Consider the following 15133-nt stretch of genomic DNA (forward strand, 5'->3'; position numbering starts at 1 on the left):
AATGTACGTTAAAATTTTGAGACGGCTTTCAAAGCGTTGACATCACAGCTCTCAACGTATAACTTTGAATTTAATTATTTTATCTTTCTCTATGAGGAATTCTAAAAATACAAAAATTGGTTGGTTCTAAAAAGCTTGATTTTAAGAAAATTACTTAATATGTTTTCAGCACTCAATCCAAATTCATAATGAAGATGACACACTGTATATTCTTATAGACTCCAAAGCCCTGCAGCAGTGGTAGGGAGTACTTTGAAAACCACTACAATTCAAGTCAATACATACTTTACAGGTTAGTTGTATTTTTCAATCCGAAATGTTAGCTCATTATTGCATCCAAAATTCTCGTATCTACCGGTACCACGTGCTTTCAGCAGTAGAAGGTACAAAAAACACCCGCCAAAATTTCCCCTTTCAAATCTTGATTACTCAGCAAGCTTTGATTTGCTTTCCAGTACACGTGAACTCTGGATAGTCGTTTCTTACGCCCGGCCCATGGTGATGGTGAAAACAACCCGCCAAAAGAAACGAAAATCGGCTGCCAAATGGGTGCCATGACTTTTGATTTGTGGAAATAAAAACGAAAGTTGTATGGGAGGGTCCCTTTTCTTAGGCGGGAGGGGCTCAGAACTTTCACTAAAACCTTACCCTGGTCCAAATACATCTCTGTACCAAATTTCAGGCTTATCGGTTAAGCGGTGTCGATTTGTATAAGGTGCATACAAACATATATAGTCCAACTCATCTTTATATATTAGATTACTAGCTGACCCGGTCTGCTTTGCTACACCTTTCAAAATTGAGTGATATTTTCAGAATTAATTCAAATTTTTATTTTTTTGTAGGCATTATTTTAAATCAAATTATAACATAATTCATAAGCGACCGCTAAAAATTGAGAGCTGCAGCTGGAGTTTCGGATTACAACACAAAAATAACTTAAACTAATATTCTGAATCTTGATCTTTAAATTTGTGTTAAAGCTTTGGTAATTTTAATCTGTTTCTTTAAGCTTCGCCGTAAAAAAGGAGGGTCTCAAATTAATCGCCCCCCCCCCCGGTTCTTCCCTTCCCCCCTGCTGAATGGAGATCGTGATCTTTAATAATCATACCCATTTTTTTCGTTCCCAAAATCTTCTTGTATCAAATATTGTTCAATTGGTTGATAAGTTTTTAAGCTTTACAACAAAATTTATATGGAACCCCTTCCTTTCTTCCCCTCTCTACACTGTAAAGTGTAATGGTCTATAACAATCGTAGAAACATATCTCTCAACCAAATACCTTTCCATGCCATATTTGTTTCCATTTGTTAGCTTCGTTAGCATAAATTGAGAACTTATGCTAACAAAATTGTTTTGGGCTCACCTCCCTCCTCCCATATAACTACTCAATGAAAGGAGGATGGTGTGTCAGATAATCATAGAATCATACAAAAGTGATTTTCCATGTTAAGTTTTGTCCATTTCTCGGATTTTGTAAAAAAAAAAGTTAAATGTGAGCTTTCCTCTTTCCTACCTTTATTCGAAATTCCCACTGCAAGAAATTTGTTTGAAATAAAAAATTCTCGTATTGAAATACCATCTTATGCCAAATTTGGTTTTATTAACGTTGTAAATTCTTGAATTATGCATAAACTTAAAAGGAAGTACCATCCCCCTTCCGTTCTCCCCATTGAATGCAGGGGTGAGAACTTAATATTCATAAAAGTATTTTTTGTACTCAAATACTTACCAAATTTTATTTCATTTGCTCTATTAATTCTCGAGCTATGCAAAAAAATGTATAGAAGCCTCCCTTTTTCCCTTTATTTCTTTCTACTGAAAAATGTGGGGCTTTAGTTTATAATAGAAACATTTCTCGTACTCTTATACCCTCACATGCAAAATATGGTTCAATTTGCTCAATCAGCTCTCCAATTATACTGAAAATGATAAGGGAGACCTCTTCTCCGCATTTTCATCCACCTCTTTGAAGGAGTGAGTGTTACCAAATATTCATCGAAGCATTTCTCGCACCCAAATATCGTTCTATGTCAAGTTTGGTTCCATTTGCTGTTGTAGTTCTTGAGCTATGCAATAAAATTTGTATGAAACTTCCCTCTCTCTTTCCTTTCTCTCCGCTGGAAGAAGGTAGAGGTCACAAACAATCATTAGAACATGTCACGTTCCCAAATATCTGCCCATGCCAAATTTAGTTCCATTTGCTTGATTAGTTTTTGAGTTTTGTAAAAAATTAAAATAGGGCCCCTTTCCCCTTCATATCTCCCTACTGGAAAGAGGGAGGGGTGTCAAATAATCATAGAAATATTTTTCGTATCCAAATACCTTCCCATGCCAAATTTTGTTCCATTTGCTTTATTAGTTTTTGAGTTATGTAAAAAAATATGAAAGAGGCCCCTCCCCTTTTAAACTACAAAGCAGGAGGGGTGTCAAATAATGATTGAAATATTTTTCGTATCCAAATACCTTCACATGCCAAATTTGGTTCCAATATCATGATTAGTTTTCGGGTTATATGAAAAATTGTAAGGTAGCCTCCCTCCCCCCTTCTTATCACTCCACTGAGAGGAGGGAGGGGTACCTAATATTCTCATAAATATTCCTCGTTCCCAAATACCACCCCAAGCCAAGTTTGATACCATTTGCTTGGCTCTCGAGTTATGCAAAAAATTGTCTTTTGTTTGGGAGGCCCCTCTTCCCCTTCCTGTTAGGGGGAGGGGTCCCAAACTATAAAAGGAACCTTCCCCGGCCTCAAATACCCCCACCTACCAAGTTTCACGTAAATTGGTTCAGTAGTTTCTGAGTCTATAGGGAACAGACAGAAAGACAGACAGAAAGACAGACAGACAGACAGACAGAAATTCATTTTTATACACAGAAAAAAATACTGAGCTTTACATTTCATGTAAAATTTGATTTCATGTAAAATTCGGTCATGTATGGTGTATACTATAACGCAGCCCTGAAAAAAATCATGCGTTTCCTCATTCGGGTCAATTTGTTGTAATTTTACATGACTTTTGCATGAAACGATGTTTGAAATCAAAAACATTGCAGTCGCGCACAGGGTGTGTCTTATTGTTTTCCAATTTTTATAAATGAAAAGTGAAAAGAAATCTTTTTAAAAAATTTCACCAAAAAACAAATAACGTTTTATTGCTTTAATTAAAAAAACTAAAAATAGTATATTACTCTAGAGAAATTTATAGACATTATTGGATAGAAGTGATATATTGTTCTAAGCTAAACAGTTCCTCTCTTGTTCATTTCTAAACATATTTTTTTAACATAAGAATAACTCTAACAGATAAGGTTGATTTGAAATCTAGCATTTAAAATTGAATGGCACAAAAAGTAGTCAAACTTTTGGTAAGAATAGAAAAAAAATGCAGAAAAAGGTCAACAATATTCTTAATTTTTTGATACCAAAATGTCAGCAAACTAAAGATATTTTTCTCTTTGTTCTTGGATTTAAGTAAAAACGTGTTAATTAAAAAAATCAGTCTCATGGACTATTATATAAGTGAATCGTTTTGAGTTGTTTAATATTCATACAAACAAATGACTCGCTTCATTACCCCTTCCTCAATTCCCATCATTTTGCAAATACATTTCAATGTACAACGAATTAATATCAAATAATATTATTTAAAAAATATTCTAGGTGAACATTATGCTACCTACATTGAAAAAGAAAATGATTTAAAAAAAAAACCATCCATCCAAAAACTATGAACGAAACATAAAAGAAAATTCAGATACACCCTGTAGCAGAATCGAATCACAAACAAACACCGAACGGCCTACCGGTAAGCAGCAAGTTCGATTTGATGCGCCGAAAAAAAATCTGTTTCAAGTGTGGAGCTCGTAAATTTCGAGTAAACACAAACATTTTGAACAACTTTTTAATCATTGTCATGCTTTGTTGTAAGGCTGATGGCTAGAAGTTCATAAATTATGAATTCAAAAACTAAAAACGAATAATGAGCCGGAACGGTTTTATTGTTATGGTCATGTAAATTCACAATGGCATTTTTCTCTTTTCGGGAATTTACATTACGTCATAAGCCATGTAAATTTAGTAGAAATAACTTGTTCCAATTATTTGCAGGTTAAAACATGTAAAAGCACAAGATTATTTAATACTGTGTATATAAAGATTACATTAAATTAGGTGTTCAGTTCAATAATGAACTGTCCAGAGCCCTATAGTTTATTAATCGCTAAAAATTTATTTATTCGACCTAAATTTGCTGAGCGCAATCAAGTATTTAATGTAGGAGAACATCCTACAATGTCAAAAATATTTTAAACTTAAAACTAAAAACTATTCGAAAATTACACTAATTATAAAGAGAACGAATCTCTGCGATGGAAGACTGCATCGATTTGCACCTGAAGTTGGAGATGATGTTGTTAGCCATCTCTTCGATAGATTCAATCCCCGCAATCCGATAAAGATCTTCGGTGCTGTGCCAAGGTCGAAGCCGCAAAATTATTTTCAGAACCTTGTTCTGAATCCTCTGGATGGCTTTTTTCCTCGTCGCGCAGCAGCTAGACCAAATCGGAACTGCATACATTATCGCTGGTCGGAACACCTGCTTGTATATGAGCAGCTTATTTCGCAGACACAACTTGGATTTCCTGTTGATGAGAGAATAAAGAGATTTAGTGTATTTATTACATTTAGATTGAATATCTTCAATGTGATTTTTGAAAGTAAGATTCCGATCAAGTCCCAAGTACACAGAAAAAAAATCTGAATCCTTAACAGCACTGAATTTGAATTGCACAAATATTACATGACACAGAACACTATTTTCTTATGTAAAAATCCGTCATTTGTGATGCTTCTTTTTATTTACATCATATGTGATGTAATTTTACAAATGTTTATCACTGAAAATGGAAAATATGAATATTACATGACACAGAACGCGACTTTCAGTGTAAACATAAAAATGCGAAATCGAAAAGAGCACTGAAATTGAGGATGACATGTGATCCTGAAAACATTGAATCCGAAAAAAACACGGAAATAGAATTGCTTGAATATTACATGGCATGTAACGTAAAAAGTGCAAGTAAATCAAAGCAAACATAATTTGATTAAAAAGAAAAAATCTTGATTCAGTAATTCAACAATTTTCGACATTAAAAAGGTTTGTGTTAAATTAATTTTTTTTCGAAGCCTTGGATATACTGACGCAGTTGCTGATCCATCCGTGAGTTTTTCATTCGGTTCATCCCCATAATGAATGTCAATGTTGTTGTTTTGGCTAAGTGCGGACCTGTTTTCAATTTGTTGCCGAACCGGAAAGTTTTCGTTTAGGTTTATATTGTTCCACGAAACCCCATTCGCAGCTTGGACCTTTAATCGTACCCTCCGGCGATGGCCACAGAAGTACTGGTAGCTGCAACGAATGGAAATGGTCCGAGGTTATCGAAAGTCGGATTCGATATCCCGCGTTATCGGTCTACTTCAATAGAAAACATGGGGTAAGTAGATTGAATTGGCCCATCTTTGTGTGCACAACAAATGTTTCAGTGACCGTAATGAAAATCACTGCTCAATTTTCTTTATTGATTTCAGGGACCGCCATTCGTTCTACCGAAAGTACCTAAACCCAACGGCAGTGGACGGAAGATGAAATGATCATTCTCAAGGAAACAGTTGGCCACTGTTTCACGTTTAACAGTTGATGGGGCTGAAAATGAAAGAGCGAGAATTTCCTGCATACCGAAGAAGTTTCCTGGTAAGAATAAAATTTCTGCAAAAATCGTTAGAGTAAATTAAATTTATGTTTGCGTTTGAAAGAATTGAAGTGCTTTAAATCTTATCTTGCAACTAAACGAATTTATTTTTTAATATTCATTTACAGGTGTGTGGGCCTAAATATCCACTGGAAATCACCCACCTTAATATCCTGAGCCGCCAAGCCAATACGCGGCTTACCTGATCGACTGCCGAGTCCTGACTGAGGAGGACGCACGAGTTCACCCAGAGAGAATGTGCTGTTGTGTGCGTTCATCCGTTTACGCCCCACACATCTCTCTTCTTCTCAGGAAAAAAAATTTATTGAAAAAAAAAATAGTATGATTGCAATTATGAATTTTATCTCCATCCAAATGCTAAAGTAATGTATATTCCATTTAAGAAACAACGCCTTCCGTTTCTTAAGCGATGTTTTTTTCCACTCATAACGTTCAATCATGTTTCATTGAACTTTAGTATAAGCAATTTGCATACAGTTAAAACTCCATTTTGTCTTACCATATATACTCGATTTTATGTATATTGTTTTTATGCATAGTATTACCCCATTTGAAATAATGTTTCATATTTTCCAAATACTTACTATTAAATTAGGGTATAATTTTTCTATAAAAATAGAGTTAGTTTTTGATATTAAGCAAACAAAGAAATCAAAATGTTGGATAAGAAATGATTATGGTTTGTAGAAATATTTAGGTAATTTTTCTAATTTGTTCTGATCAAATTCTTTTTGTTCCAGCTACCTATTCTCAAATTCCGAGGCTAGAAACGCATAAAATGAACTATCTCGTCTAATTTATGTTTGAAAAATTGATAGGTTTCAACGAGTTTAACTCCGCAAAAGACATACCTTAATAATTCACTTCAGTTACTTGAATGCGCCTGTTGATAGACATGCATATCAATACGCCTGAATGTATGCACACAAAAAATGCTTGGAAGATTTTACGCGCCTTGCGTCTGCTGACGCTGTTTGTTCTTGGCTTTCCCGACGTCTTTATGTTACTCGAGCATTGCTTAAGCGACGCCGTCTTTTCGCCACCTGTCGTTTTCTCTCTATAGCGTCATTTTCTCCCACCAATGAGCACTTGCAGACGCGCACGTTGTGTTGTCACAAATACAGATTTAGATGTGGTAATGAGCCCCTTGCTGATAATTTGTCGGGCGGCTGGACCACATTCCCGCCCCTGCATTTCGTACAATGTTTTAATGTACGCAAACGAGATGCTGTTATCCGGAATATACGAATACATGCTCACGGTTAATTGGGCGAATCGCGACTCTGCTCTCTCGCGTTATTTATCATTAAAGAAGCTTTTGCACTCGCACACCACAACATCATCACTGAATTTTTGCTTACAAACACATGAAAGACATGAGGCTATTGCACCAGGGTTGCCAAATTTTAATATATCTTAAATTTTGAATTTTTTCCAAAAAATTTATTTTGAACTTTAAAAAAAAACTCGACGGGTATGAGAATCAATTGTTGTGTGTTAGTTATTCGGATGATACGTTGGCTATCATGTATTTGTCTATCATATTTCATTAAATTCGTTTTCCATGTGTGATTCGATCTCCCGTTAAATCATTGCGTTTTTATATCTTTCTGATTTTTCGCAAACAATTCATATGTTTTGCTGTATTCGTTTTCTGATCAGATTTTCTGCGCCATGAAAAATATGAAACTTTATATAAGGAGAGTTCATGAACAGAAACTTCCATTCTTAAATGTAACTGATGTTTTGACTTATTTCCCAGATCAACAAGATCATTTCGCTAAATTTTACAAAATTTATCGGTGTCTGAAATTTAATATGAACACTTCAGGAACAATCAAAATAGCTGCTCCTAAGAAATAATTCTTGTTTTCAATTTATATTGATTTAGTTTTCTTTTAAAACACTCTACTTTTTATGTCAACTCACTATACGGGTTTAATAGTGAAAGGTCATTCCTATCTTGAAATTAATCGCACTTATTGAATATAATGATCAGTTATTTAGTCAATTGGAGTTAAAGTTTTTTTTCTCTGCTTAGTTATCGACGCAAAGAAATTCCTTCATTTTGATGGTCGCTCCAATATGCGTGCTTTTTCCCCAATACAACTAGTTTAATTCTAAAATATTACCAAACTGTTATTCCTAAGACTCTTTTTTTAAAATATGCTTATTCTAACTCACTACGAAGAATTAAAACCTCTTGATTCACTGTATCATAAGACATGGTCAGAAGATCCTCTCAACACATATGCTAAGCATTGTAACTTGCTTTTTTTAATTACCTAAATTCTGGGGTTTTCCAATGCGCAATCTTTGATCATTTCATCACAACTCGAAATTATTTTAACGCGAATTCTGACTTCTCGAAATGTTGGTCTTTTTTGTTTTCAGTTTAAACCTTTTTTAAAATTTAAATTTTGCGACAATCTGTGCAATGAATCCTTTCTTTCATCTGTCCTCCAAAACACTATATAGTTTTTGTTTTGATTTAAAGGAGTACACTTTTTGAACATCACGAAGTCAGTTTTGATTTAAAATGCGATTTTATCTTAGTTTTCCTTCCGACACGTTATTCTTTCTGTTGTTTCAGAGTACTTAACCGACTTACTTTTTTCATTTATTCTTGCGGTTCTCATAGCACGAAATCTCTTCTCGGCTGTCCTCCGGACACGGTGATCTATTTTTTCGTATCAAAGTGGTTCTCCCATTACAATTTTCTTTACTCTTGCGGTCCTCGCAACACGAAATCAGATCTCAGTTGTCCTCCCGACAAACTATTCTTTCTTTTGTTTAAAAGTTATTTTACGACAAACTTTTTTTATATTCATTCTTGCGGTCCTCCCAACACGCTGATTGTTTCTTTGTATCAAAGTGGTCCTCCCAACACACTTTTCTTTACTCTTGCGGTCCTCCCAACACGCAATCTGATCTCAGCTGTCCTCCCGACACGCTGATAAATCCTTTGTTTTAAAGTGGTCTTACCAACACACTTTCCTTTACTTTTGCGGTCCTCCCAACACGCAATCTGATATCAGCTGTCCTCCTGACAAACTATTCTTTCTTTTGTTTAAAAGTTATTTTACGACAAACTTTTTTATATTCATTCTTGCGGTCCTCCCAACACGCTGATTGTTTCTTTGTATCAAAGTGGTCCTCCCAACACACTTTTCTTTACTCTTGCGGTCCTCCCAACACGCAATCTGATCTCAGCTGTCCTCCCGACACGCTGATAAATCCTTTGTTTTAAAGTGGTCCTCCCAACACACTTTCCTTTACTTTTGCGGTCCTCCCAACACGCAATCTGATCTCAGCTGTCCTCATGACACGCTGATTGATTCTTTGTTTGAAAGTGGTCCTCCCAACACACTTTATTTATTATTGCAGTCCTAGCAATACGCAATCTATTTTCACATTTTTCTAAAAACTAAGTTTTAAATTTTATAATTTTTAATTTCGCATCACTTATACACTTTCCTCGTACTTAATGTTTTCAATCATTTTTTTTTCTATTAGAATAACTGTTTAGCAACACTGCATCACATTACTCATTTTTTTCACACTGATACAACTAAATATTTTTTTTTTTTTGGCACCACTGTTCACCTACCAGCTCTTTCTGATTTGGTGGGTGATTTCCGAAACAGGTTCTGCACGTCTACACCGTGAAACTATGACGAAATATTCAATAGCTCTATGTCGCCTGTCGGTCGCCAAATGTGTGGGCCTAAATATCCACTGGAAATCACCCACCTTAATATCCTGAGCCGCCAAGCCAATACGCGGCTTACCTGATCGACTGCCGAGTCCTGACTGAGGAGGACGCACGAGTTCACCCAGAGAGAATGTGCTGTTGTGTGCGTTCATCCGTTTACGCCCCACACAACAGGATTCGACTACTCGGCTCAAGTTGATTTCAACTCCCACAAAGCCGAGGCAGAAGATTCTCAAACATAATGGAGTTTATCGTCTACATCCAACGAATCAAGTGTGAGAAGGCTACAACGGACCGAAAATTTGTGAAGGTTCCAATGGATCGTAAAGCCATCTTGAATCGCTGTATGGTTGACCAGCTGAGGAAAAAAATGAACGTTTTTTTAACGATGATTTAGTGATAATATGATAGATGATTCAATTGTGCAATTCTGTTTATAAAATATTTTTAATAAAAAACGGAATACAAAAAAAACCTAACAATTCTTATTGGGAACGCAGAAGCCCTACAAAATTAAAGGGGAAAATTACATCACATATGATGTAACCGAAAAGAAGCGTCATAAATGACGGAATTTTCCATGCGTGTTTAATTTTACAAGTTTATTTTTATTTTACATCATTGCGAGTTCAATGACATGTAATATTGAACTCGCATTGAAAATTCCGTCATATATTATGCTTCTTTTTATTTACATCATATATGATGTAATTTTACAGATTTTTTAGGTAGTGTGTACTTCACGTGATCAGACCATTTTAATGAAACCCCATTAAAAGTTATGGAAAGATTTTCATTAGGTTTTAAAAACTTTCCTCTTGGCTTATGGGGAAATAAAATAAGTTGAGTTTTGGAAGCGTTAGGAGAAATTTTCCACATTTTCGAGTAATTCAAAAAGGAATTTAAATTTTGTTGCAACCTACTGCGTACCACCCGTAAATTCCATCCTTTGGCTGAAAGCAAAGTATCATCAGCAAATAATCTTCTACCTTTTCTTTCTGGTACATCAGGAAGATCAGAAGTAAAAATATTGTATAAAATTGGCTCAAGTTTACTTCCCTGAGGGACACCAGCTCTAATGGGTGTCCTTTCAGAGCATGATTTTTGATAGCTTATTTGTAAGGTTCAGCTATTTAGTCAAATAATTTTGAATAATTTTGGTGAGATATACAGGAAAATCAAACCTAGCTAATTTAGCTACTAAACCTTTGTGCCAAACACTGTCAAAAGCTTTTTCGATATCAAGAAGAGCAACACCAGTTGAATAACCTTCAGATTTGCTAGCGTTAATCATATTAGTTACACTCAAAAGTTGATGTGTAGTAGAATGTCCATGACGAAAACCAAATTGTTCATCAGGGAAAATAGAATTCCGATTAATGTGAATCATCATTCTATTCAAAATAACTCTCAAATAGTTTACTCAAAGAAGGAAGAAAACTAATTGGTGGATAACTTGTAGGCTCTGAAGCACTTTTTCCAGGTTTCAAAATTGGAGTTACTTCGACATTTTTCCATTTATTGGGAAAATAAGCCATGTGAAAACATTTATTGAAGATTTTAACTAAAAAAATTGAAGTGCTTTCAGGCAACTTTTTAATAAGAATATAGAAAATCCCATCTTCCCCCGGAACTTTCATAATTTTAAATTTTTTGAAAATCAATTTAAGTTCATCAATATTTGTCTCACTAGAACTTTCATATATATTTTGCTTAGAAAGAATATCATCAAATTCTAGGGAAATTTGAGCATCAATTGGACTTACAACGTTTAAATTAAAATCATGAGCAGACTCAAATTGTTGAGCTAATTGTTGAGCTTTTTCTGCATTAGTTAAAAGAAGTTTATCCCTATCTTTCAAAGTAGGAATTGGCTTCTGGGGCTTTTTCAGAATTTTAGTTAATTTCCAAAATGGCTTTGAGTAGGGTTTTATGTCCTCTACTGCTTTAGCAAAATTCTCATTACGAATGAAATTTAAACGACGTTTGATCTCTTTTTGTAGGTCGCAATAAATAAATTTCAAATAAGGATCCCTAGTTCGTTGATATTGGCGTCGACGAATGTTTTTCTGTCGTATCAAAAACTGAAGATCATGATCGATCAAAGGTTGATTAAATTTATGTTTAACTTTAGGTATTGAAGCAGCTTCAGCATTGACTATTGAAGTTGTCAAATTTTCTACAGCCAAATCAATATCTTCTATTGAATTCAGTGGAACGTTTACATCTAAATTACGTTCAATAAAATTCTCATACCGCTCCCAGTCAGCTTTTTTAAAGTTCAAAGTTGTTTTTAAAGGGTTTTCAATGGGATTTTCGGATAAAGAAAATGTTACTGGAAGTGGTCTGAATCGAGGTCCGCATGAGTAACTAATTGACTACAATGCTTCTTAAATCCGTTAGAACCAAATCAATTGTGAGAGGATTTCTAATTGAAGAGAATTCGAAGAAATATTATTCCAAGATCGGTGTTTTGCATTAAAGTCACCAATAAAAAATTTAGATTTATTTCGAGTCCCGAGCAGACTTTTATGGCAAAATTATACCTAAATTTGCTATCATGCCTTGAAAGTTAATTGAGGTATCATTTTGCCCGAATAAAGGGGGTCTCACTTTTCATATATGGATACCTCGATTATATCAAGTGTAGGTCTCACTGAAACCTTAATGATGCCTTGTTTGGCCAACGTTCCTGAACGAGTTTTGAGGGCACAGTGATGCCACTTTGAGGTATAATTTACTGCCAAAATTTGGTATCGTTGTGGTTTCAAAAATTTTATCAAATGGATGCCTTAACGAGATGTTAACATGCTTATATAGCAAAATTTGTCATCACTGTGCTATCCGTATATAGAAAAAAACCGTCATATTTTGGTATTGTAACCATTATTCAGAACAATAATACCGAATTTCGCTAAAAAGGCATGATAGCAAAAGAACTTTAAACCATCGAATGGTTTAATCCAACAAAAGCAAAACAACGTTGTAATGTTTACACTCAGGCGTTACAATGAGCAACATATCATTGTGCTTTTAATTCCCTTTAATAAAAAAGCCTAAGCATAACGAGGCTTTATTCAACTTTCCAAAAGTTGTACTGTACTACATTGGCAGAAACGCTAAACTTGTTATTCAATATTTATGTGTGCTCAAATATCGTATAATACCTTGTGACATGAATGTTAGGTAATTAAAAAATCGCCTGCATTTATGCAATTATTCGATGTTTCACTGGCAATATGAAAAAATTTGGTAAAGAAATGTGAAATGGGCGAATGCACCAAGTGTCAACAAATTGAGTTATTACAGATTTTCCGCATCCGGGGAGTAAAAAAAATGAATGTTATGTTGGGAGCTCACAGTTCTGCCATATTTCATAAATTCGCGTTTTCGCGTTACAATGATTTTGCCACATTCGCCCTAATCTTAATTCACTATCGAATTATGATTAATTCTGATTAAGATCTTAAAAAATCGCCTATAACTATGCAACGAGGTTAACACATGTGAGATTCATTTGTAAAAAAACAATCTAATAAAATTAAAAAAGTTACAGAGGTTGTATATAAGAAACGACCGATAAGTTCAGGTAGAATTACGACAGCCTGTCTTGTGTCAATGTGTTTTTCGTCTTAAATTAGCATCCTAGAATAAAGTATGTCGAATTTTTTGAAGGAAATGATCTTCAAGAAAAGTCAGTCTTCCCTAAAATGTCGACCCATATAGATAGTATGCAACTTGCTTAACTGCATAACAAAAGGCGAATTAAATATAAGTATAAGCAGAAACAAAGCCGATGTCGTCAACACACGAGCTTTGTATCAAACGCTTGCGAGAATAGCTTTCAATGACTGCTATGATCTAAACGCTTGACTCAGTGCAAAAGCTCTCGAACTGTTTAGCCTCATGCGTCTCGTTGGAATCAGTATTATGTTTTCATTTCCCTTCAGATCACATTGCAATCACTAACTTAAAATGTTGATTTTACCTAGGATTCCGGAGAAAGCATTAGATTAACCATGTTTTCATTTCATCCAAAAATTATAAACGGCCCTTTTCAGGGCCATAAACTTTCAAAGAGTTGTTCTTGATCTTTTTAAATTTTTGGTAGTCGTGTGCGTTGAGTAGGCGGTATGGATGGGTGTGGGATAGTGTGCGATGGGTAGGTGGTGGTGTGCGATGGGTGGGTGGCATGTGACGGCTGGGTGGTGGGAGATGGGTCTGTGGAGGTGTGCGATGGGTGTGTGGAAGTGTGCGATGGGTGTGTGGAAGTGTGCGATGGGTGGTGAGGTTGGGTGGGTGGTAATGTGCGATGGGTGGTGAGGTTGGGTGGGTGGTAGTGTGCGATGGGTTGATGGTTTGCGATGGGTGGATTGTGAGCGAAGGATGGTGATGGGAAGTATGATGGGTGATGTGGGAAGAGGGCGGCGGCTGGTGGGTGATGTTCCATGGGAGGTTGCGATGAGATGTGATGAGAGGTGTGCGCGCGTGTGTGTGTGTGTGTGTGTGTGTGTGTGTGTGTGTGTGTGTGTGTGTGTGTGTGTGTGTGTGTGTGTGTGTGTGTGTGTGTGTGTGTGTGTGTGTGTGTGTGTGTGTGCGTGTGTGCGTGTGTGTGTGTGTGTGTGTGTGTGTGTGTGTGTGTGTGTGTGTGTGTGTGTGTGTGTGTGTGTGTGTGTGTGTGTGTGTGTGTGTGTGTGTGTGTGTGTGTGTGTGTGTGTGTGTGTGTGTGTGTGTGTGTGTGTGTGTGTGTGTGTGTGTGTGTGTGTGTGTGTGTGTGTGTGTGCGTGATATCATCTCATCTGTCTTAATCTCTGCTGCTGCACATGTGTCCAGTTTGAGCTCCTCTTAACAAATAAACCAAACAGTTTGTCGACTCCTTCTTTTATAACTTTCGTTGGCTGGCAAAAACAAACATCATCAAGGGGCGGGGCGTCCAAGTTTTTTTTTCATTTTCGAATAGCCAATCAACGTTAAGCAGGCTTGGTATGTCTTTTAAGAAAGATGTCTCTGAAAGAGGCGTTTTTCGTGACGCGAGATCCGTTCGCGGATTTCAATTTACCCCGTAAGACGTAATTCTACGTCAAAATATACAACTTTTAAATTGATAATTCTGAACGAATTATTGTTCTTGTTTATCAAATACAAAAATAAGAGAAAAACAAATCTTAAAGTGGAACAAAGTCAAACCGCAGAGTGTTCTGAACTGTTTAAAATGATCTAAGACAGTATTGAAAGCATGCTATCAGTATCAAATCGAAATGGTTGAAAATTTAGTGTCATTAAGTATGTAGGTAAAACTTTTTTCAAATTCAAACATTTGAATAGCTATATAAACTGTCGAAGCGTTTTTCAAGTTACTTTTATTTATGCATAGAAAAACTGGTAGCTAATTTGAATTTGACTACAAACAAGAGTGACAACAGCAAAGAAAAAAAACTTTTTAATCAGGGATTTACATCCTCTGGGATGATTCATCCCCAACAACCATTAGCGTACATGTCAACGGTTTACAAAATCGCCTTTATTTATGCAATATTATAGCAGTTGCTACAAAAAATTTATGTCATTGAATTTATGGCATAAACCATAAAAATATTTTTAAAGTCATGTTGATAAATTTTTAGATTCTGTTAAATCAAACCA

General features: G+C 35.6%; 1 protein-coding gene and 1 long non-coding RNA gene across 2 annotated transcripts; one reads left to right on the forward strand and one right to left on the reverse strand.

Annotated features, from left to right (window-relative positions):
• Positions 1 to 4216: 4216 nt before the first annotated feature.
• Positions 4217 to 9642, reverse strand: LOC129737705 (uncharacterized). The gene is made up of 2 exons (XM_055728865.1): positions 9386 to 9642; positions 4217 to 4644 (listed from the first exon to the last, which is right to left on the reverse strand). Exons 1-2 carry the CDS (start codon positions 9640 to 9642, stop codon positions 4344 to 4346), a joined length of 558 nt encoding a protein of 185 aa, XP_055584840.1. The 3' UTR covers positions 4217 to 4343.
• Positions 5297 to 6125, forward strand: LOC129739356 (uncharacterized). The gene is made up of 3 exons (XR_008735831.1): positions 5297 to 5499; positions 5594 to 5756; positions 5883 to 6125. It is a non-coding gene; the product is annotated as an uncharacterized LOC129739356 (long non-coding RNA).
• Positions 9643 to 15133: the final 5491 nt, after the last annotated feature.

The sequence above is a fragment of the Uranotaenia lowii genome, chromosome 1 (genome assembly GCF_029784155.1).
Source record: "Uranotaenia lowii strain MFRU-FL chromosome 1, ASM2978415v1, whole genome shotgun sequence".
Lineage (NCBI taxonomy): Eukaryota > Metazoa > Arthropoda > Insecta > Diptera > Culicidae > Uranotaenia > Uranotaenia lowii.